At 56.5% G+C, this 22,260-nt stretch overlaps 2 protein-coding genes across 2 annotated transcripts; both read left to right on the top strand.

Moving 5' to 3' along the window:
- Positions 1–32: 32 nt before the first annotated feature.
- On the top strand, positions 33–10,782 carry LOC142598275 (disintegrin and metalloproteinase domain-containing protein 18-like). Its single transcript, XM_075736428.1, has 21 exons — positions 33–78; positions 705–742; positions 957–1,040; positions 1,256–1,317; positions 1,741–1,819; positions 2,308–2,384; positions 2,478–2,658; positions 3,196–3,252; positions 3,471–3,542; positions 4,386–4,552; positions 4,799–4,880; positions 5,021–5,154; positions 6,329–6,509; positions 6,754–6,843; positions 7,355–7,553; positions 8,073–8,181; positions 8,592–8,775; positions 9,015–9,095; positions 9,662–9,770; positions 9,930–10,086; positions 10,573–10,782. Exons 1-21 carry the CDS (start codon positions 33–35, stop codon positions 10,688–10,690), a joined length of 2,307 nt encoding a protein of 768 aa, XP_075592543.1. The 3' UTR covers positions 10,691–10,782.
- On the top strand, positions 10,760–22,234 carry LOC104636672 (disintegrin and metalloproteinase domain-containing protein 32-like). Its single transcript, XM_075736427.1, has 20 exons — positions 10,760–10,888; positions 10,964–11,025; positions 11,193–11,271; positions 11,989–12,065; positions 12,182–12,359; positions 13,081–13,146; positions 13,393–13,464; positions 13,606–13,772; positions 13,866–13,947; positions 14,242–14,378; positions 14,504–14,684; positions 15,595–15,684; positions 16,871–17,069; positions 18,071–18,176; positions 18,550–18,733; positions 19,007–19,087; positions 19,627–19,735; positions 19,916–20,057; positions 20,286–20,364; positions 21,118–22,234. Exons 1-19 carry the CDS (start codon positions 10,760–10,762, stop codon positions 20,335–20,337), a joined length of 2,193 nt encoding a protein of 730 aa, XP_075592542.1. The 3' UTR covers positions 20,338–20,364; positions 21,118–22,234.
- The last annotated feature ends 26 nt before the right edge of the window (positions 22,235–22,260 follow it).

The raw sequence follows: 22,260 nt of genomic DNA, 5'->3' as shown, positions 1-22,260 counted from the left end.
GGGGCCGGCGGGGCCGTTACCGGGCGGGCAGGATGGGGCCGCGCCTGGCGCTGCTGGCCGCGCTGCTGACCGCGCTGCGTGAGTGAGGGCGGCCCCGCACCCCGGGGTGGGGGGGGTGTGTGGGGGGGGAGGCCCCAGCACCCCCAGCACCCCCAGGGCCGGGCAGACCCCGTGCGGCACCCGCGGGTGGAGGGTCCCCCCCCGCCCCGGTCCTGCCCGCGGGATCAGGGCACGCAGGGACCTTCCGGCCTGGAAAGTGACATCACGGGCTGGAAACCGAACGTCACACCCTGGAAAGTGACCTCACGGCCCGGCAGCAGCTCTCCCCATGGCCCCGCTCCCCGACCCCCGCAGCCCCGGCCAACGGCGGAGGCCCGGGACCGGCTTTCCTGGCGTGGGAGCCAGGCTGGCGTTGGGCTGAGGGGCCGCAGCCGTTGCCGGCACCCTTTGTCTCTGCCGGCACGTCGTGGTGGTTGGGTTTTGTCCGCCCGCGACGTGCGTGAAGCTGCGTGACGTTGGCAGCTGTACAGGCAGGGCAGGGATGCTCGCGGGACGGAGCGGGTGTTGTGGCTCCTTCTGAAGCGGACGTTGATTGCGCGGTCGTGGAGGCGTGTGGGTGACTGGCCTCTCTGAGCCCCGTCGCGGTTCCTGATGCAAGGTGGGTTTGTTCAACTGGAGCTTGCTCTCATGCTCCCGTCGTACAGAGTTCATGTTCCTGGGCTCTGGTCCAGCAGCAGAAAGCGTACGTCATTTTGGTTTTTCTATGCAAGTGCCTAGACACTTTAAAATAGAGTGTGGGCGAATGTTAGCAGGGTAAAAAGTAGAGTTGGTGAACCTCTGCAGGTAGAGACCACGTCTGTCCATGTGGCTATGAAGGTGTCTGTCACAGGCAGATGCAAGTCTGACTGTGGCTGACGGCATAATCGTGATGATAATAATCTGTGATTATAACTAAGAAACAGATTCTTTCTCTAGGTTCGCAATTGCAGCTGCACATCACAGTTCCACAGAGGTTGCTCTCAAAACCAGCTGGAGAGAGGGTACTTAAGTAACCAAGTTATTTGGTGTTTGTGTGTGTGCGAGTGGATATACACGTGCAGGAATGCCACGTGCAACAGCCGACGTGCGACTGGTAGAGGGAGGGTTTTAGGAAACCACGTTCTGCCTGCTGAGCTCTTGGGCTTGCCCTCGGAGCTCGCTTTTCCGGCGTCAGTGTTCCTAATTCTCCCTTTCTCCGCTTTTCCACACGTGCAAGGACACGGTGTCCTACGTCCTCAGCATAGAGGGGAGGCCGTACACCATCCACCTGCAGCAGCAGTAAGTCGGCCCTGGCGTTGCCCGTCTGACCGCTGCCGTCCTGTTCCCCGGCAGCTGCTGGGCCGCACGCTCTGTCCCCGGCACAGGATGGTGCTGGGCTGTGGGGCGATTCCCACCTGCGGGTGTTCGTGCCGGTGCCGTTCCCTTGGGCTCTTTCCAGCCTCCGCGGCTGGCGGGACCGTGCCCCGCTGCAGGCATGTCCCATAGCCCACGGGGGATGTCCGTGTGTGCCACGCGCCCGAGTGCCAGGGCAGAGGGCTGCAGGAGGGTTTGAGGGATGGTCCTGCCCACGACCGCTGATGGCAGCGGGTTCTGGATCTGCCAGAGCGACAGCGCAGGCAGCGGGACCTGGAATAAGTTCAAGAAACTGGGTAAGACCATTTTAGAGCATTTTTAGAGGATTTTACTGTTCTTCTGTTCTAGATTCTTTTTATCTGATGACTTCAGGATTTACATGTACAATGAGAAGGGATCTTTGCGCTCCGACTCGCCCCATATCAAGGTAATGGTGACCTGCTTGGTGTTTCTGTTGCTGCCTTGTTCCAGGGTAGCCTCGCTGTTTGGTGTTTTGGGGAATGTCACTAGTTAGTGGAGGGGAGCAGTACTTCCTCTCTCCACATTTTTGATTCCTACTCAGGGCAGGAGCTGCTGGGATGAAACAAAAAGTTTTCTGTGCAAATGCATGGTCAGATTCATGTTTGTGAAGGTTTCTGGAGTCGCTGAGTTGGCTCGGTTCAAAGCCTGTAAGCCAGGCCATGGCTACCATTCCTTACGGAGAGATCTCGAGAAGAGCCCCCAGAGCCAGCAGTGCAGCTCTGCACGGGGCAGGGCAGTTCCTTGTCGTGAGGACGCCACATCTCACACCGTGATTTGGTTTTAATTGCTCGGGCCAAAGAGAGATTGTCCACAAAGTCCTTGTTGTGCCATCACTTGACGGGGAATTGCCCTCACGGCCACGGAAGGGGCTCCTTGTCCTCTGTCGTGATGCAGGGAGGCTGTCACTACCGGGGGTACATCGATGGCTTCCCCAGCTCGGCCGTGACCCTCAGCATCTGCTCGGGGCTCAGGTAGGGAACCGCCGCCTCCCCACGCTGCCCTGCCCGTTAGTGCCACGGCCACCAGCGCCCGGTGGCAACTGGCCGGTGCCGTCACCTTGGCAGGGGCCTGCTGCAGTTTGAGAACGTCAGCTACGGGATCGAGCCCCTGGGTTATTCCCCGTCGTTCGAGCACTTTGTGTATCGAGTGAGCGATGAGAACACGGCAGGTTCCCTCTTGGCCAGCAGCCCCCCAGGCGGGCTGACAGCGGAGGAGATGTCGAACGAACCACATGGAGATAATAAAGTGAGCGTGTGGCTGTTCTCGGGGCGATGTGGATGTCCCCATCAGGCGAGGAGGGGTCCGATCCTGCGGGAAGCTTTGCCGGTGGTGCCTGGATGGGCAGAGATGGGGGGGGGGGGCGTTTGGGAGTGCCAGTGCTCGTGGTGGGGTGTCGCCTGGAGCGTTGCTCATCCCGTGCCTAACGAGAGGTGTCACCAAGGGCGCAGGATTTATTGACGGGTTTGTAAAAGTGGGCGTATTTCTCCCTCCAACCCGCGGAGAGTTGGCAGCGATGTGCTGGCTGCTTCGGCCATGGGGTTCACGTGAGTGTCCCGGGGCCCCAGTTTTCAGCTTCGCCACCAGCCAATGTTACTAGCGGAAGAGTTCAGCGTTGTCCTAGGTGTTAATACACGGCTTTTGCTTTCTGCTCTGAGAGCAAATCAGCAGATGGTGATGCCTTGTGGGGGGGGGTTTCATGTCTCGGACAAGTCGTCATTTCTTACACCTCATGACTGAATTGGTGAAATGAATTATTAACAGTAAAGAATTCCTTTTTCCCAGTCAGTGTCCCAATACCACGGAGAGATGTCACTCCACGTAGTTCTGGAAAGGGCTTTGGTAAGTCTGTGTCAGTCAGTTCCTCTTCTGTGTGTGTTTTCTTTGCCCTTGCTCGATAAAGCTTCGCCGTGGTCATCCACGCGGTCCTGCCGGCTCTGTACGGTCTGTGCCTTGTGGCCACGTGTCAGCGGGTAGAAGCCACTCTGTGAGAGATCGCGATAACCCCGTGTGCTTCAGCATGGCAAATAGCCTAGATATAATCTCATGTCATTTTTCAGTACGACTACCTGGGTGCAGACAAGTATTTTGTGACACAGAAGATAGTTCAGGTCTCCAGCTTGCTCAGCAGTGTAAGTTTTTCCTGATTTATATGTACCGAGATGGACATTTTGATAGTTTATTTCAGCCTATTAATGAATAGGTATTGGTAGGATTTGTCTAATTTTGGAGAAGATAATAATTAAATGTGCTCTCTGAAAATACTGAATCTCAGCTTTTTAGCTTTTGATTTTTGGTTTAGTCTGTCAGAGCTCCAGGTTTGTCTAGGACTTGTCCAGACTGGGGCAGGAGATGTGGAGGGGATTTTACCTCTTGCTGTCCAACACAAACACGTGCTGTAAATCAGTGGTGCTGGAGTACAGCAGTCCCTGTTCCCAAAATCTCGGTGGTGACACGCCGTCCCGCAGCACACGCTCCGCCGAGGGGCCGTCGTGCTCTTAGGCAGGTGCCAGCAGCCTCCGCTGCTCGTTTCCATCTGTCTGTCTCAGGGGAGCGATCTTAATTTTTTCCTGCCTGCGTAGGACACAGCATGCGCAGCTGGGTGAGCGTTTGACTTGAAATCACAGGGAATATAGCGTCTCCTCCTGGAAACTTAAAAAATGCAGACAAGGACAAGTTTGTGTATTCTCTATGTTTAATTATTTAATATATCTATTCAAGCTTAGGTTGTCTTTGGGTTTTTTTAGATCCTGCTTACTGAACTGATTTTTTTTCCTCTTTTAGACACACTTCTGTGTCTTTCGGTTTTGTATTTCCTACACCTTTTTCATGACACACGTACAAAGCAGCCGAGCAGTTGCCAACTGCTCCCGTCTGTTTTCCTGAGGCAGCGTGGCCGCTAGTAAGAACAAACATTTAAACAGCGCTTGGAATGAAACGTATGGGAACAGCCGCTTCTCTCGTTAAACTTTCAGATATTCAGGTCTCTCAATCTAACAGTTACGCTGTCCTCCATGGAGATCTGGATGGATAACGGGATGTTTAAGACCACGGGGGATGGAGAGGAAGTGCTGATGCGGCTGTTGCAGTGGAAGCAGACCAGCCCCCTTCTGCAGCCCCACGAAGTGCCGTATCTGTTCCTGTAAGAACAAATTGTCGTCGTTATTTAAGAGCAGACGGTAACAATCTGCTGAATGCGCTTACATTAGAACAACAGACTTTGCTATGAGTGTGATGCCTCTTGTAAAAATGAAGCGAGAGCGCGGTGAGGAGTTACAAACATAGCGCAAGCTCTGCCCGAACTGGGCACGACCGGCCAGCTCCGGCCGGGGCTGGCAGCGACGGGGCGTCCCGGGCTGGACGGCCGGTGAGCGCACGTGTGTTTCAGGTACAGGGACCGAGCAGCGTACGTGGGTGCAACGGCTCTGGGAAAGGCGTGTCAGAGAGACGCTGCCGGCGCAGTGGCCGTGGTACGGTGCTGCCCGTGAAGCCAGAGTTCACCCACGGGTGACAGGGACAGGGTGGGAGCATCCGCATCCGGAGCTGGGGTCCGGCGGGGTCTGGGCAGGGAAGGCGCAGCCGCAGCAGCCCTGCTCTCTCCTCCCTGTAGTACCAAGAGTCCGTGACGCTGGAGTCCTTCTCCATCCTCCTGGCGCAGCTGCTGGGACGCAGCATGGGCATAAGATACGACTCCCAGGACTGCCGCTGCGGCGGGCGCATCTGTATCATGAGCCCGGAGGCGCTGTGAGTTGGCGGGGTCCCATCCTGCCGGGGCTGCGGGGACCGGGGAGATGAGGCGGGTGGGCAGGGTGCGGTGGGGGGAGATCGGGGTCCCCGGCACCTGCCAGGTGGGTGCCAGTACCCATCGGGCTCATACAGCCGCGCATCACCCGCCGCCTCTCATCATCATCGGAGGTGTCTTGGGCGCGTTTTGCTTAGGCTAGGCAAGATCCGTTCCTTTTTTGAATTTTAACGTGTAGAAATTGAACCCCTGGAAATCTGAAATAATTTCCAGTTACTGTAAATGCGATAAAGGTTCATTTTGTACGCAAATGTCGCCTTCAACCTGACCGCACAGTAGCTGTGTACCTCCAAGGCTTTTGGTCTTTGAGAGCGTAGGGGTAAGGGGTCAGTGCAGCCGAGCCGAATCTGCTTATGGGAGGGAACACTATATCTGTGTGTGTGTGTGTGTGTGTGCACGTGCATGTGTGTAAATAGCTATCCATGTATATCTGTGTAGATACCAACATTAAGAGACCAGGCGATCTAATATTCTTCAAGGAAAAAAATTTCTGTTCAGATTTGATTTTGTTAGTACTGGGAAAAGAATAGCCAACAAGAAAATAGGAGTTAAATTAAAAACATGTTTTAATTACTAGAAATCCTGAGATATTTTGGCTTTCCATTTTATTATCTCAAACATAAAAAATGCAGTGTTTATGTTAGTTAATATTTTTGAAAAGCAATAGTTGTATTTCCTTTAAACAGGAGAGCGTGCTACTCCGGGACTTCTGCCTCTGTTATGAGTCATACATGATTGGAATCAAGTTTTATAAAATGATTGCACGTAGAACATACTTTAAAATAGCATGTCTAGGGTGATATCCTAAAAAGAACTTGAAACATTGTGAAAACAAAATAGAGTTGTTCTTACTATAGGAATGATAAAGTATAAAGTAGTGATTTGACTTGAGAAATGGACACTTTTCGTTTCAAAAGCGCGATGTTTCTGAGTGCTTCTCCGTCTCTGTTACTAATGCGTTCTGAAATCAGTTCTGGCAAGTGAACGGCAAGACACCCAGGGAACCGTTGCGCCTTGTGCCGGCATCTGAACGAGTCTTTGAACTGCCCAGAGATCTTGAGAGAGTGAACGGCGGCAGATGTGTTAACGTGTAAATGGATAATTGCTTTATTTTAGACGTGTCAGTGGGGCAAAAGCCTTTAGCAGCTGCAGCATCAGGGACTTTGGAACCTTCCTGGAGCGGAACAGGGGCTGCCCTTTCATCAGGCGCGCTCTGCCTCAGCCTTCCTACCGCGCCACCGTCTGCGGCAACGGCGTGGTGGAGCCCGGCGAGCAGTGCGACTGCGGGGCGGCGGAGGTGGGTGCCGCGCTCCGGCGGAGGGTCGGGCTTTTTTCTGGTCCTGAGAGCGGGTGTAAGCGGGAACTGGTCTCAGGTGGTGTACGAGGCACTTCTGTGGTAACACGCAGCAGAGCAGCGTTGCTGCTCTTCCCTCGGCTCCTCTGGGGTACGCTGTTTGGTGGGAAGGGGGGGCATCGGGGCAAGCAGCCGTCCTGCAGATGGGGACGTTTGCAGCCAGTCATGATTTCTGGTGCGTTTGCAGACCTGTGCGCTGGACAAATGTTGTACTCCCCAGTGTAACTTCAAACCAGGAATGAAGTGCTCCCTGGGATTGTGCTGTGAAAATTGCCAGGTAAGGTGTGCTCCTAATTATCGGAAGTTAAGGCCATTTTTAAACCTTGGAGCAGTACTAGTTCCTATAGTAGCACTGTCAACGAGCTTTCTGGTCTTGCTTGGATGGGCATCTCCAAAAAAAACTTAACGGTATTTGTGCTGCATTTTGTCTCCTCCGGATTATGTTGTAATGAATGTCAGGTAAGGCATGTGTTTATAATTATTGCAAGATCATGATTTCTTTTTGGAGAAACAGTATGTTCCCACGCTGAAGGATGGAGACAGACTTGCTGCTGTCTGAGAGGTTCCCGGGTAGGGCTTTGCAGCTCAGCTCCCTGAAAGCCCCGGGAGGAATCTCCCTGGGGGAAGACTGTCTCAGGCAGCGTCACACGCGCGCGTGCGGTGATCCCGAGGGACCGGGGATGTGTGTCAGGAGAGCGTCGGGAGGGGCTGCGTGGGCCTGGGGGGGGGGACCCCGCCGGTGGCTGCGGGAGGATGGAGAGAAGGGTCCCTCCTGCCTCCCCTGCCAGTTCAAGCAGAAGAACTCGCAGTGCCGCCCCCCCGCCGACGCGCAGTGTGACCTGGCCGAGTTCTGCAACGGGTCCTCCGCGTCCTGCCCCCCCGACCTGTACGTGCAGGACGGGCACGAGTGTGAGCACGGCACCGGCTACTGCTACAAGGGACGCTGCCGCTCTCCGGACCTGCAGTGCCAGGCACTCTACGGGAGAGGTAACGGGCTGCTCTCACTAGAACTAACGTCAAGCTCCAGGGCTGGTCTGGGGCAGAAGGTGGCATCCCAGCCGGTGGATGTCCTCCCTCTGTCTTGCATGAAGTTGGGGGCCGCCGGGAGTGTGTGGTGTGGGGAATGGCAGAGGAGACCGCAGGGTGGGTTACCCACACTTGCGGAGAGGGGAAGGGGATGGGCCGTCAGAAGAGGGTGACGCTTTCCACGGGGATTTCAGGCTGAACGCGTACACAGCCGGTCATGCAGACCTCACTGCCTCTCAGAGAGGAGAACGAGACAGAAAAATCCCCTGGTGCTGTTGTGGAAGGTGTTTTGGGCTGGTCAGGCCATTGCACCGTCTGTGCGGTCTGTCGCACAACCCGAACAGAGGCGGCTAGCCATGGGACTGGAGCGGTACCAAGTATTCCTCTGTCAGAGGCCAGAAGTGATAATGTTAGAGGCAACAGAGGGATCTTAGTCTGTGTCGCCATCAGTAGTAATCAGTATTATTTCTAAACTTCCAGGTGCAAAAAACGCTCCTTTGGCTTGCTATGAAGAAGTCAACAGCCAGCAGGATAGGTTTGGACACTGTGGCACCCACCCGAAGGATGGCTATCAGCCCTGTTCCTGGCCGTAGGTTTCAAGGGAATGCAAAGTGTTGAACTGGGAACGTATATTTAATTTGTGCTTCCCTTTACTGTCCATGCAAAGTAATGAGCCGTGAGAAGGTTGCTTTTGGTATGTTTTTCTTTTGCTGGGCAGAATTGACTTGCATTATTAGCTCTAGGTGTTCTTTAGAGAAACGGTGGTGTAGAGAAACCGGAGACTTCTGAAGGCAATTTCAGCACACACCTAATTGTACAAGCGTGTAATGTTCCGATGGTTCACAGGATGGCTTCTCCCCTTGTATCAAGGATTCAACTCCTCAAACTCCACGTGTTTGTGTTGTTATTCTGGGTAAACACACCTCAGTGTCTCCAGCACTGTGAGCAATTAGATGCTCTGCGTACTGGTCTAATTTATTGTGCTAACGAATTTTTTAGGAATCTGGGATGCGGAAAGTTAGTATGTACGTACCCAAATCGTATTCCCTTCACAAAAGTCAAGGGTGCCGTAATTTACGCTCAAGTGCAAGAACATCTGTGCGTGTCTTTCGATTTTATGCGCGGACCCACAGCACTAGATCCTCTCCTGGTGAAAGAAGGCACAAAATGCGGTCCCCAAAAGGTGAGAAATACTGCACAAGCATCTGGAAATGGCATATAATTATCACAACCATAAGTTTTAGAAATAGTTGCCATTTGGCAGTATGAGTTAAAGGTGGTCTGTGCTTAGGTTTTTAGTACTTATTACCTGTGCTATTCTTTCGATCGTTCTTTAGGGCTAGGAATCCTTTTTAGAGTTATGGCATGGTAAAGGGTGATGAAAAAGCGCCCAGCAGGATTTTTGTCCTTTTGGTCTTTCAGGTTTGTATGAATGGCACGTGCCGCCCACATTCAGTCCTGGAGTATGACTGCAACGTGCAGAGAAAATGCCACGGGCACGGAGTAAGTAACAACAGCAATGCAGTTAAGTTAGTGTTACTGGTTTGACGAATATTGCTGAGGAAGAGAGAGTGGTTCTGGTAAAAAAAAAAGCCCACTGGGGCTTGTCTGTGAATTGCCTGGATCTGTGTTTTGGGCTGACACTTGTTCTCTGAAATCATCACGCAGTAACAAGCTATTGTGGGAGAAATTAAGTGAGACTACCTAACTTACTTTCTGTCCCAAGCGAAAAATAAGTGAGGTAAAAGGGCTTGGAGTATTTGCTTGTCTAGATTAGCAGCAAACTGGAAAAAGAGTATCTGGAGAGGATTTAACTGCACATAATTGAAATAGCGTGGGAAGCGATCAGCATAGCTGTGCACAGCGAAAGGCAGCGTGGTGAACAGCGGGGACACGGGAAGGCCGAGCGACAGCGGTGTCGCGGGGCGCTGGCGGGCTGGTTGTGACCGCTGGCGTGGGAGCAGGGCGTGGGGGGGGTGGGAAAGCAGCAGTCCTGGCAGACATGGAGCACGGCTCCTCAGTGGGGTTTTACAGTAAGGGATGTTTCCTGCCCACCCCGGTGCTGGCAGGTGTGCAATAACAAGAAGAACTGCCACTGCGATCCGGGCTGGAACCCCCCCCGGTGCAAGACTCGGGGATCCTCCGTAGGCGGCAGCATCGACAGCGCGCTGGGCCCCGGTGAGTGCTGAGCTGGGCTCTGGGTGCCCCGTGGGTTCCCTGGGTGCGAAGGCAGCTCCCATGGCCCCGCAAACGGCCTCGTCGGGCTCGTAGCTGAACAGACGGCCCGTGGCATCGCCCGGCCCTTACTCGGAGCTGCGTCTTTGCTTCTCTCCCTAGATCGTATCGCAAAAAGCTCTGCCCCAGCCGTGCTGAAGAACTGGCTGCTGCTGAGCTTCGGCGGTGTCTTCCTCGCCCTGGTCTGTGGCACGCTTGTGATTACGAAATGGAGCCGGCTGAAAAGATTCTGTGCAAGGAGGGGATCACACGTGGACGGGTAAATTGATATTAGTTACCTAATGCAAATCCGCTGTTCTGGGTATGGGAGATGTGCTGGGAGCACAGAATTACTGGAAAAGCCGGCGGGTGGGATTTGCAGCCTGGGCAGAGCAGGGAAAAGTGGTGCTTGAGAAACAGTAAGTGTTTGTTGGTAAACTGGGAACTGTTTGTTGGTCATCAACGGAAGAAACTAGCAAACAGATGTCTAAAATATACAAATATAGGAGAAGCAAAACTTAGGGTGGATTTCCTGGCACCAAGCACGCTGTCTGTGTGCAAAAGCTGGAGGAAATAATAGGTTTTCCATTTGCTAATTCCTGGGGAAAGCAAACTGTAAAAGGGGAAAAGCAGGAGAAGCTGCAGGTGTCAGTAAAAACGGGGAGTGGCAGCTCACTTGGAGGAGGAGGAGGAGAGCGGGGACGTGGGGGCTGGCGGGGACATGGGGGCTGGCGGGGCTGAGGCACCGCTCCGGGTCTCCACGCAGCCCCGCCGCCGAGGAGGGCAGCGACCTCTCGGAGCCGGAGCCGGAGCCGGAGCCGTCCTCGGACCCGGAGCCGGACCGGGACCCGCAGCCGGAGCCGGGGCGGTACCGCGGGCGCTAATAAAGGCGTTGGGCGGAGCCGCGTGTCCGCGTCTGTGTGCGGGGCCGTTACCGGGCGGTTGGCGGGGCGATGCGGGGGGCGATGCTGGGGGTGCTGGCCACGCTGGCCGCGCTGGGCTGGTGGCCGCGGGGGGACGGCGGGGCGCTGGCGGGGCGGCCGGTGGTGCCGGTGCTGGTGGCGGCGGGCGGTGCCCCGCAGGTAGGTGGGGAGCCCGGACCCCCGGCCCCGCTCCCCGGCTCCGCCGACTCCTAACGCTCCTCTCCCCGCGGGCAGCGCGCCCGGACCTACATCATCCCCATCGAGGGGACCCCCCGCACCGTGCGCCTGCGGCAGCAGTAAGTGGGGTGCAGCGGGCGGGCAGTGCAGCCCCCGGCCCTTCTGCAGCCCCCGGGACTGTGCAGGGTCACGGCCGGGGACCGGGGAGGGCCACTGCCTCGTGCGGTGGCCACCACGTGTGGCCACGGCGCCGAACGCGAGGGTGTCGTCTCTGTTTTGTATGCAGAGTGTTTTTGCCGGGGGATTTACGGATCTATACGGATGGCCGAGGGGGGCTTGCAAAATCCGAACTGGCACATATCGAGGTAACAGTCATGCCCTGTGTGCTGTACCCAACACCTCTGAGAACAGAGTATCTGTGGAAGTGCTCCAGGAGAAAGGTGCAGGGAGAATCCCCTCTGCAGCAGTGCTCTGTAGAGCCCTGTTCTCCCACGACAGTGTCAGCAGGAACTTTCTCAAGGCACCAAACCCGTTCCCTGGGGCCACAGGTAGCCGAGCCAGCAGTGTTTGAACATTGACGTGGTTGGTACCGCGTGGCTGGAGGAAGGTGGGCGGCAGCCAGCCAGCGGTTTTGCAGAGGGGCAGGGGCGTGGGCCCAACCTCTATCTGCCGCAGCCGTGCAAGCAATCCCACGTCCCGTGTGGGACGTGCAAGCAATCCCAAGTCTCACATCTGTCCTGCAGCGCGTGGGCTCGGGCTGCCTGGGGGCCGCAGAGCGTTTGGGAGGACAGCCGCACTGAGGGCACGCATCGGCTCACACCCTGCCTCAGCGGGGGCGGACATGGGGGCACGACGGGTTCCCGAGGACGGTAGGGAGCTGAGGAAGGGACAAAGACCAACTGGGGGTCAGTGCAGGTGTCCCTTCCCAGAGGAGGCCACAGTGCTGTGCTTCTCCCCACACGCGTTGTCTCTCTGCGGGGACGAGGACAACAGCACAGGTGGTAGCAAGGTCTGGAGCCTCGCCGGCTGCAGCGCTCTGGGGACAAGGCACCAAGCCATTGATACGGCTTTACTCCTTCCAGCACGACTGCTTCTACGAAGGCTACATCGAGGGTTTCCCCATTTCGCTCGTGGCACTTAGCACCTGCTCCGGGCTGAGGTACAGCAGTTGCCTTTGCACGGAGGACAGGCATCAGTGCGAGCGCTGGGCGGTGTTGGTGTCGTCCCGAGGTGGCGGAGGAGCCGTTCCTGCCACTCTGCACCTCTGCTTTCCAGTGGGATCCTGCAGCTTGTGAATGCCAGCTACGGGATCAAGCCTCTGCAGGTTGCAGCTGGGTACCAGCATCTTGTGTACCCAATGTGGAATGAAAAGGCAGAGACTCGGCTGTTTGGAGAAAACCGCTCTCTTGCCCAGACTGGGGAGCTGTCACCGAAGCTGGAGGATGCAATAGCAGTGAGTACACCTCCCGGCCGGCTGGTCTTCGGTGGGATGGTAGCTGTAGACATGGGAAATTTGTAGCCGAAGGATGCCTCAATTTGTGCAACAGCTTGTTGTTTCTGAGTTGATTTGGTACAGCAGATGCTACAGAGCTTTGTAACTCATCTGTTCTAAGGGTGAGGTCTCTGCCTGTGACGGGTGGGAGCTATGAGGGCGGGCCGAGGGTGGGTGAGCAGGATGGGGATTTCTTGGCGGCAGTTATCATGCACCTGCCCGTTTATTAACGGGGCCGAAGAGAGCCAGGCAAGCGGGGAGGGCACGTTGGGCCAAAGCCGCCGGCAGTGTGCAGTGCCGGGAGGGCAGCGGTCCCAGCAGGCGGCCGGTGTGTGGTGCTGCGGCGTTACAGAGCTGTTGTGGATAGGAAGGAGTCAACGCTTGCCTCTGCACTCTGTTGTAAGTTGCTTTTTCTATCGGTCTGTGGCCTTGCCAAAGTTATTGTTGTAAATATGGATGGAATCTGTGGTGAGGATGTCGTGTTGTAGATGATGTAAGGACTGTTTTCCTGGGAATCCGGGGCTGTTTGTCCCACAGCTCCGAATGGCCCTGAAGTGCAGCAGCTGACCATGGACCTAAAGGTCCCCTTTGCAGAGCTGCTACAAACTGCAGAAGCTCTGCACTAACGCGCACGTGGGGTTTTTTGTTATTTAGTTTGTTCTGTTATTTGATTTTCCTAAAGAGTAAGCAAGCCGTCAGTAGGTCCTCTCGGTATCTGGAAATGCACGCAGTTTTGGACAAAGCTCTGGTAAGTTTTTGCATCTTCTCTGCTGTAAATTGTTGCCTCTAGAAAAAACTTCTGTGTGCAGCAAGTCTGTAGCTACACAAGAATACCAAGGGCAATTTGGAGGAGCCTTGAGGGTCTCCATGCAATGGGAACTAACTCCCTTGGGCATGGACAAGTATATGTTTGTGGCAGGGACCACAGCCAGCGCTCTCTCAGAGTTTGCCTCGCACGGTGCCCTGATGTGCTCTTGTGTTTGTCGCTTTCCAGTATGACTATATGGGAGCAGACAAGGATGCTGTGACGGCCAAGATAGTGCAGCTTTTCAGCTATGTGAACAGTGTAGGTTGCTTTGGGTCGCATCCTGAATGCGCGTGGGAAAGGTGTGGTAACGGGATGGATAAGGCCCCGTAGCTAAAGCAAGCGGGAGGCAGTGGAGCAGCAGGGCTTTGTGGACCAGCCGCGGTGTCCGTCTGCCTCCAGATGTTTGCTCGCCTCAGTCTGACAATAGTACTGTCTTCTCTGGAGTTTTGGACGGAAAAGAACAAAATCCAAACCATGGGAGATGCCGAGGAGTTGCTGCAGAGATTTTTGCAGTGGAAAAATGCGCATCGTGCATTGCGGCTGCAGGATATAACGTTCCTATTTGTGTAAGACGAGGATGACTGGGTTAGTGTGGAAACGAAAGGAAGAGGAAGGTGCCGTTATACCGTGTGTTGGACTGAGTCTGGTCTGCTCCCCAGTTACAGGGAGCAGTCCCGTTATGTGGGGGCATCTTCTGCGGGGAAGCTGTGTCTCAGAAACCACGCTGGAGGAGTTGCCTTGGTACAGTACCACTGAGCTGTCTGTCCCCGTAACCTCCTGTGCAGGCAGGTGAGGTGGTGAGCGGTGCCTCAGGAGCTAAGCCCTGCGCACAGCCCGAGGCCGAGGAGCCACCGGCCACGGACGCTCCTCCGGGTGGGAGCGGAGCCCTGTGAGCGAGGCAGGGGTGCTGGAGACCGGGTGCCCCCGGGGTGTCGGTGCAGGAGCCCTCAGGCCTGCAGCCCACCACAGCCCCAGCGAAGGCACTCGGGTGCGGCAGCGACGGCGGGCTGAGGCCGGTCCTCGTCCCCCCTGCAGTACCGGAGGGCTATGACACTGGAGGCGTTTGCGGTTGTCGTGGCCCAGCTGCTGGGGCTCAGCTTGGGGATGGCATACGAGGATCCCAGGAGCTGTCACTGCGCAGGAGCCGCCTGCATAATGCAACCCGGCTCGGCGTAAGGCTCCCCCTGCCCCCTCGGTGCACGCTGGGTTCCGGTGTGATGGCACACGTGGGACAAGAAGGGCCACACAGCCCCAAATGCAGACCGTGGTACCACCAGCCCTGTCCTCTGACTTGCAGACACTCGGCTGGTGTGAAAGCCTTCAGCAGCTGCAGCGTAAGAGACTTTCAGCGTTTTCTCGCCGCTGGAAAGGGGCAGTGTCTGCTGAACAGGCCAGCTATGGATTCGACGTATAAAGCTCCCGTGTGCGGCAACAAAGTGGTGGAACTGGGAGAGGCTTGTGACTGCGGTACAGCAGAGGTTAGCTGTGGAGCCTTGGTACAGCGGGAAAGAGCCAAGCCATCCCCGGGGCGGGGGGGATGCACTGTCCCAAGAGAGGCGTGAATTGCTCCTGTGCCCTCGGGCAGAGGGGCCTGAGGCTTTATGAAACCCTAAAGCAGCGCCAGCGCCGTGCGGACGCTTGGCTGTGGTTGTCACCATGTCTGGAACGGCCAGCGTAGAGGTTGTATGGTGTTGGTAACGGATGGATGGAGGGAGCTTGTAAGTGGCTGTAGCTGTAATGAGGGGCTGTCCCTGGCCCCCGCTGCAGGGACACAGCCTGAAATGGTGCTGGGAGGATTACCCTAGGGTCCTGCCGAAGTGTCCAGCTGCTGATACCACTTGGGAAGCAGGTTTGCACACCAGAGCGACACGTGGTGACGTTGTGGGGAGAAACTCCGTGACCGCAGCCTGCCAAAAAGGCAGGGGTGCTGGAGCGGTCGTGTGGTTTGCTGGCAGGGCGTAGGCAGAGGTGGAGGCAGCGGGGAAGGTCTGGTAGAGGAGCAGTACTCCTGTCACAGAGAAGGGCGAGCAGCGGATGAACTCCTCTGTCTTGCTGGAAGCCCCCCCAGTTTTGTGCCAGCCTGGGTGCAGCCGTGTTTGTACACGGATGAACGATCTCTGTCCCCGCGAGCACTGCCGGCCCCGGCAATGGCTCCTCCGTGGCCTCAAGCACGTACAGTTGTGAGGACGGAAAACACGGTCTTGCCGTGGGAGTGGGGATGGCTGGCAGCAGCCAGCGTGGCACAGGGCTCTGCCTGCGGACCCTGGGGGATGGCTGCCTCGGATGACGGGGGCTGCCCGAGGGAAAGGCCGGGCTCTCCAGCTGGTTCCCTTGTCGTCCTTGGGAGAGGCAGAACCTCACCTGACTGTCCCCACTGGTCACCTCCAGGAATGTCGGCGTGACCCATGCTGCACCGTTGGCTGCAAGATGAGGAGAGGGGTGCAGTGCCTGTCGGGACCGTGCTGCCGGAAATGCCAGGTAAGCAGTGGGGGGGAGCGGGCACGCTGCATCCCCTCGGGATGGCCCCCGCGCTGGCATCGCTCGCTTACACGCCTGATGTGAAGCGGGAATGTAACGGGACCCAGGGTAAATGGGGACTGTGCCTCCAGCCAACGGGACTGGCTAGTGTGCTGATGTGGAGGGTCAGCGAGTGTCGGAAAGTGAAGTGCTGGTGCCAGTTAGGTGTGCCTGTGTCCCAGGAAGGTATTTTTAGGGTGCAGGTACTGTGCCTGCTCCCAAAGTACCAAGGTGAAGGAGATGCTGACTTTATGGCTACATGCGAGGCTCGTAGTGGCGTTCCCCCGTTTTCCCAGCTGGGCGGTGCAGGCTGCACGGGGCCGGGTGACTCTTGTCAGCGGTGGCATGTCTGCAGGGGAGGGCAGCGGGACGCAGGGGCGAGCCGGGGCCGCAGGAGCTGCAGCAAAGGCAGGGCGAGCAGAAATCAGCACGCGAGAGTCACGCCACGTCGGGCTGTGCAGGTGCTGACGGTCTTGGGGTGCACAGGAATTCAGGGGGGCTGGAGCTGGGGCTCCAAAGTGCCGGCAGCTTTGGTCTTGCAAATGTATGGTGAGGAAAGGGTGCGGTGTGGTTCGGAGCCAGAGGAACTGAGACTTCTCTTCCTGGGGGAGAGCCACGGTGGTGTCTGGAAGGTATTTACTCTGCGTGTTGTGCAGATCAGGCCAGCCAAGGGGCAAAGCTTTGGGGCTCCTTTTGTTCGTGTCGCTGGTTGATGCAGTTGAAAATGGTAGATAGAGCGGTTGGTCTGAAATCTCTCCCTTATGGGCCTCGATTCCAGGCAACTGGAAGCCACATGGTGGAAGCAGGGGGTGCTGGTTGGCAGCAGGTTCAATAGGAGCCAGCAGCGGGCCTGGAAGTGGTCAGGCAGTTGGACGAGGTGGTTGGTGTAGGTCCCTTCCAAATGGAAAATATTTTCTCCTTTCTCCTAATTCTATTGCAATTCTATTCTATTGCAATTCTATTCTATTGCAATTCTATTCTATTGCAATTCTATTCTATTGCAATTCTATTCTATTGCAATTCTATTCTATTGCAATTCTATTCTATTGCAATTCTATTCTATTGCAATTCTATTCTATTGCAATTCTATTCTATTGCAATTCTATTCTATTGCAATTCTATTCTATTGCAATTTTCTTTCCTCTAGTTTGTGAAAAGAGGCACATTATGTAGAAGCAGCTCCGAGGATGAGTGTCAGTTGAAGGAATATTGCAACGGCACCTCTGGGGAATGCGCACCCGACCTCTGGGTCATGGACGGGCATCCCTGCAGCAGGAACACTGCCTTCTGCTACCGGGGAGTCTGCCAGACGGCTGACAAGCAGTGCCAGAAGGTCTTTGGCCAAGGTAAGGATGACTGATTGCAGGAGGGGGGGCTGGCTGTCATGTGGGAAATGCAAAGACCTGGAAGGAAGCATTGAAGTGGGAAACCTGGCAGCCCAACCGTGCGTGTGGGTGGAAAGGGACAGGAGGTGCGGAGGAAAGGGTGGAAGCGTGTTGGGTGCTCTGTGCATTGGTGTGCTGCCGCAGCGTGGGTTAGTCTGTGGATGTTCGTAGGGGACCAAGTCCCTGTAGCCGGAGTGGAGGTGTCAGTGAGAGAAGAGACCTCACGGGGGTTGATCCAAGCTGGGTGAAAGAGCAAGCAGCCGAGGGGCTGGTGGAAAAGCCTGTGTGTGCACCACGGGAAGGGTGTCCAGGGACAAGGGTGGGCAGCTGGCCTGGCTGTGACTGGTGTACCTGAAGTCGGGGTGGCACAGCGCATCTGCCAGGAGACGTGGGGCCGCTTTGGCAGTGTGCTGTTGGCTACGATACGCTCCTGAGTGTCCCGGGCACCTGGAGAAATGGCTCACAATGAGCCTCTGCCTCGGGAGCGCAGGGCGAGATGTGCACATGGCGTGTTGCAGCACTGATGCTGTTCCAGGGAGGCTGGCAATGAAGGAGCAGTGTGTAGTGAGAAGTGGCGGTGGGAGCAGTGGGTGGGGGACACTGCCGTGCAGGACAGGGCTGGCTAGCTGCAAGCACTGCCCTTGCCAGCTAGGTGGATGATCTCATTCTCTGGGACGTGACTCCCAGAAATGTTCCAGAAGTTCTTGTGGCTGTCCTGGGGAGAGCCTGGACACGCAGGAGTAGAGCCGATGGGCACAGAGGAGTGCAGAAGGGAGGCAGCCAGAGCATCCCACGGTGACAGGCTGTAGGGAGCATAAGAGTGAGCACAGCCAGGGCTCCGAATGCCTGTGAGCGTGCAGGTGGCCTCAGGCATCACTGCATAGTGGCCTGAGTGGTGATGCCCAACCCCGAGGCGGAGAGAGGCTGTTGGACAGAGCATGAGTGTTGTTATGTGTTTGCAGGTGCCAAGAACGGACCTTTGGCCTGCTATGAAGAAATTAACAGCCAAAGGGACAGAATGGGACACTGCGGCTCCAATCGCCGCGGGTACCAGCATTGTGCGTGGAAGTAAGTGCCGTAGCAAGGGCACCGGGGTGCTCTGACCACAGCGTGGTCTGCCACGGAGCGGGGAGCCAGAGAGAAGAGGCAGAGTGCAGACGGGCTCCCCAAACTCAGCTGCCCATCGGCAGAGAGAAGCGTGTCGTCCCGGGGCTGGGTGGGCAGGGACACTGGACGTGCCTGGGCGGAGCTGGTGAGCGCACGGGCTGGGAGGGGGGATGTGGAAAAGGCCCATGGCGGATGTAAGCATGCCCTGTCCGTGTGCTGGGAATTGGGCGTTCGGGGTCCATTCTCAAAGTATTCACTCGGTGTTGGCAACAGAGCTGAAATGGAAGGATGAAGGTGGCTGTAGTCACGTCCTTTGCTCACGATGCCTTTGCAGGGATCTCCGATGTGGGAAGCTTGTGTGTGAATATCCAAGCTCCAAGCCCTTTACCAAGGAGAAGGCTGCGGTGATTTACGCTCAGGTGCAGAACACGCTATGTGTAACGTTAGACTACATGAAACCCCTCACGGAGAGGGACCCCATGCTGGTGAACGACGGCACCGTCTGTGATGACCACAAAGTAGGTGATCCCTTGATGCATAGCAGCTCCCTTGGGAGAAGAAGAACTTGTAGAAAGTATTGCTGCGGTAGCGGCATCGGGGCCGTGAGGGCAGCGGCTTTTCAGTCGGCTCCATCCTGACACGGGCAGCACAACCCCTTACAGATGGGGTCCAGCACGAAGCCCCATGTTCCCTTGCACATTCTGAAAAGATCTGCAGCTCTCCGGAGTTGGAGCTGGGTGTGTAACCGCCCAGTTGGCTGACCTGGGGTTGCCTGTGTGCTTGTTCTGTAGATCTGCCTGAACCAGCAGTGTGTGTCTGCCGCTGTCCTGAACTATACATGTGAGATGGAGACAAAGTGCCACAATCGTGGTGTAAGTCACGGTGCCGTGTGGTGGTGTTTGTGGTCCATTCAACTGTCTGGAGATGTGGCTTGCAAAAGCGGCGTCTCGAGTCATATTTTTGGGGAAGAGAGTCGAGGGGGGATTGGCGGTGGAAGTGCCGGAGCATCTCTTGAGGCTGCGTGCGTAGCATCTCCGGCAGAACTCCCTCATGGAGCCAAGTGGCTCCTCGTTGTAAATCAGCCAAACGGAAAGGGTGCGAGCCCGCTGGGAGCCTGGAAGAAGTGGTAAGGATGGAGAGAAGGCAGTGCCCCGGGAGGTGGCAGCCAGCATTGACCGTGGCCTGCCGAAACGAGCCCCATGTTGGCTTCTCGGCGCTTGGACCATCCGCCTGCGGCCGTCCCAGGCCGTGACGAGGCACAGAGCTGGCTGTGTAAGCCCAGGCGAGTTGTGCACGGGGAGGCTTTACCTGGCACAAGGTGCCCTGACATCTGTGCCCAGTGTCTGGAGAGTGAGGATGTGTGGGGATGATCTGCAGCTGGCTATAAATCCTGTCTCTCCCTGTCACGCAGGTCTGCAATAACCAAGGGAGCTGCCATTGCCATCCCGGCTGGAAACCACCAACTTGCCAGGAGAAAGCAGGGGTGATTGCTGGGAGCGGCGGCAGCCCGTCTGGAGATGGTGAGCGGTGAGGGCAGCGGCTGCTCGGGGCGAGGGCTCTCATGGGAAGAGATGGTTCCGGGGTGACAGATTCCCATTCTGGTGGCGGCTTACCACAGCAGGGCCGTGTAGGCAAGTGTCTGGGTCCTGTGGCATGTCCCACGGTGGGCTCAAAAAGGTTGTTCTGTTTCCTGTGCCTAGATGAGGTAGACGACAGGAGCGAGGGCTTGCAGAAGCTGTGGCTGATTCTGACCTTCTGCCTCTTTTTGCCTGTCGCCGTTGGGCTCGTGCTCATCGCACTAAGGAGAAGCTGCCTCGCCACGGAGGAGTTGGATGAAGACATGTGAGTCTGTTCTCAGCCCCAGAGGGTGTCGAGGTGATGGTGTGTAGGTGGCACAGAGGTGGCCATAGGCAGCAGGAAAGATGGAGCCTGGATAAGGACTCTTGCTGCACAGCATGTCCGAGGAGGCAAGAGGAAGCGGGAGTGGCAGATGATGAAGGGCACGGTGGCAGTGAAGGATTTTTGCTCCTTGCAGCTCTGACAGGAGCTGCCTTCCCGGTCCCACTCTAGGTTGGAAGACAAGGACAGCGTCAACAAGGAAAGGAGCGTGTCAGATGTGTAGCAGCGCGGCAGAGAAGGACATTGAAAGGTAAGTCATTGCCCAAGCAGCTGATCAGATTTTTTTTTTGTGCCGGGCTTGTGTGGGGGTGGCGGAGGAGCTGGCAGTGGAAATAGGGAGAGGAGGGAGCCGTTGTGTGTGTGTTGGCAGGAAAGTGGCCTTAGTGGAAGCGTCAGTCTGGGGGTCAGGGCACCGCAGGCAGCATGGCTGTTGGAGTCACGGGCGGGCGGCAGCAGGGTTTCTGCTGGACACCCACAGATGTGGCCGGTTGAAGCCACGGGAGTCGGAGCGGGTGGTCAGGAGGCAGCAGCTGGGCAAATATCCCGGGCACGTGGCAGCGGATGGCAGCCTGGGCAGCGGTGAGTGTGTGAGCTCTGAGCGGTGAAGCTTAAGAGGTGCTTGCTGGGAGAAGGTGTGTAATAGGAAAGTGGGGTGGAATGGAGTGGAGTAGCGTGGAGTGCCCAGAGTTAGTTGGAAGGGACCTGTGATGGTTCTTTAGTGCAACTGTAGTTGCTGCAGCTTGTGGGGCAAGTCAGTGTAATGGCTGGCGGTGTGATGCATCAGGGGAAAAGGGCCCAGGGGTGCTGGTTGACAGCCGGCTGAATATGAGCCAGCAGCGTGCCCAGGTGGCCAAGGTGGCCAACAGCATCCTGGCTTGTGTCAGAAATAGCATGGCCAGCAGCGTGGCAGTCCCGTGCGAAGCAGCCCTTGGGCAGGCAGGGACCTTGGGGTGCAGGTGGCTGGAGGCAAGCGGTGCCTCTGTGGTGTTTCTCTCTCTGGCAGGGTCCGGGACCTGGCAGGGTCTGGCAGCGGGTCTCGGAGCACAGTCCATGGAGAGCACCGCGCAGAAGATGCCACAGTGCGGCACAGCGGAGGAGATGCCCACAGCCCCGGGCTTGGGAAGAAAGTGCCCTACGGTAGTGGTCGCTGTCAGCGCGTGTAGTGTGTCTCTTGTGGTGTTCGTTGCTCAATAAAAGGTGTCTGTGATCCCTGAGCGGCACCAGGTGCTGGAGCTGTGCCTGGACTGGGTGGGCCCTGGGTGAGTGGAGGGACCCTGGCTGTGTGATGGGGTGCGGTGGGGTGGGCAAGGGCTGCTCCTGCCCAGGGCACGGCCAGGAGATGTGGCCAGCCCTGACCGACATGTGCCCGGTGTGATGCCAGCGACTGACTGATTGATTGCCTCAAATATCCCCCGAACAGTGAATGACTTCATGTCTCTCCTGGGCTGTCTCTGTCCTCAGGCAGAAGTTTTGGCTGTTCTGTTACACCCTCCTGCCCAGGGTGCCTGAGCGATACCCCTAACTCCCGGGAGTATCACAGCTGCTCTCCTTTCTTGGGACTCATCTTTTAGCCATACAGAGTGGGTTAGGGAAGTCAAAACAGATGGGAAGAATTCAACCCCTAGTTTTGAAAATGGGGTTAAGGATGCTATAGAAATGCAAAATACAAATTAATCTTTATTCCTAAGAGACTCTGACTGAAAGGCTGAAAAGGGAAGCAGGCTGCAGACCTCGTTTATGTGTTCTTGGCATTTCTTACTGCTCTGAGCACAGATACAATCTAGGATGAAGACAATGCCTTATACGTGACAACAAAACTCCGTTCCAGGGATGAAGAAACTCACCATTTTATTGAAGTGGTACTTGCAGTAGCCACGGTATTTGACATTGTCGACTTCTAGGACTTCCTCTTCACGGAAGAAGCCAGCCGTCTGGGTGCCTGCCAGCCCTGACCCCCATTCAGAGCCTGTGCCACCCTCTGTGCTGCCAACCCTTGTATCACTCGCCATGGATTTCATTGTGGGGGACCTGCCCCTCGCCTCCACTGACCGTGCCCTCCAGGACCCGATGGGACATTGCCCACCCCCACGCCCACCCTGCCCCGGTGCAGCACAGCACGGCCGCCTTGGCCCGCGGGCCAGGACAC

This window comes from Balearica regulorum, chromosome 27, assembly GCF_011004875.1.
Source record: "Balearica regulorum gibbericeps isolate bBalReg1 chromosome 27, bBalReg1.pri, whole genome shotgun sequence".
Taxonomy (NCBI): domain Eukaryota; kingdom Metazoa; phylum Chordata; class Aves; order Gruiformes; family Gruidae; genus Balearica; species Balearica regulorum.
Note: the sequence above shows the minus strand (reverse complement) of the source record. Positions and strands in the feature narration are given on the sequence as shown.

Bases quoted from the DNA above. Each gene is read 5' to 3' on its own strand.
- LOC142598275 (XM_075736428.1), top strand. From the start codon at position 33: ATGGGGCCGCGCCTGGCGCTGCTGGCCGCGCTGCTGACCGCGCTGC. The intron at 6,844-7,354 runs GTAAGGTGTGCT...CTCCCCTGCCAG, and splicing joins TGTGCTGTGAAAATTGCCAG to TTCAAGCAGAAGAACTCGCA. The intron at 9,771-9,929 runs GTGAGTGCTGAG...TTCTCTCCCTAG, and splicing joins CGACAGCGCGCTGGGCCCCG to ATCGTATCGCAAAAAGCTCT.
- LOC104636672 (XM_075736427.1), top strand. From the start codon at position 10,760: ATGCGGGGGGCGATGCTGGGGGTGCTGGCCACGCTGGCCGCGCTGGGC. The intron at 13,147-13,392 runs GTAAGTTTTTGC...GTCGCTTTCCAG, and splicing joins CAGTTTTGGACAAAGCTCTG to TATGACTATATGGGAGCAGA. The intron at 13,948-14,241 runs GTACAGTACCAC...TCCCCCCTGCAG, and splicing joins ACGCTGGAGGAGTTGCCTTG to TACCGGAGGGCTATGACACT.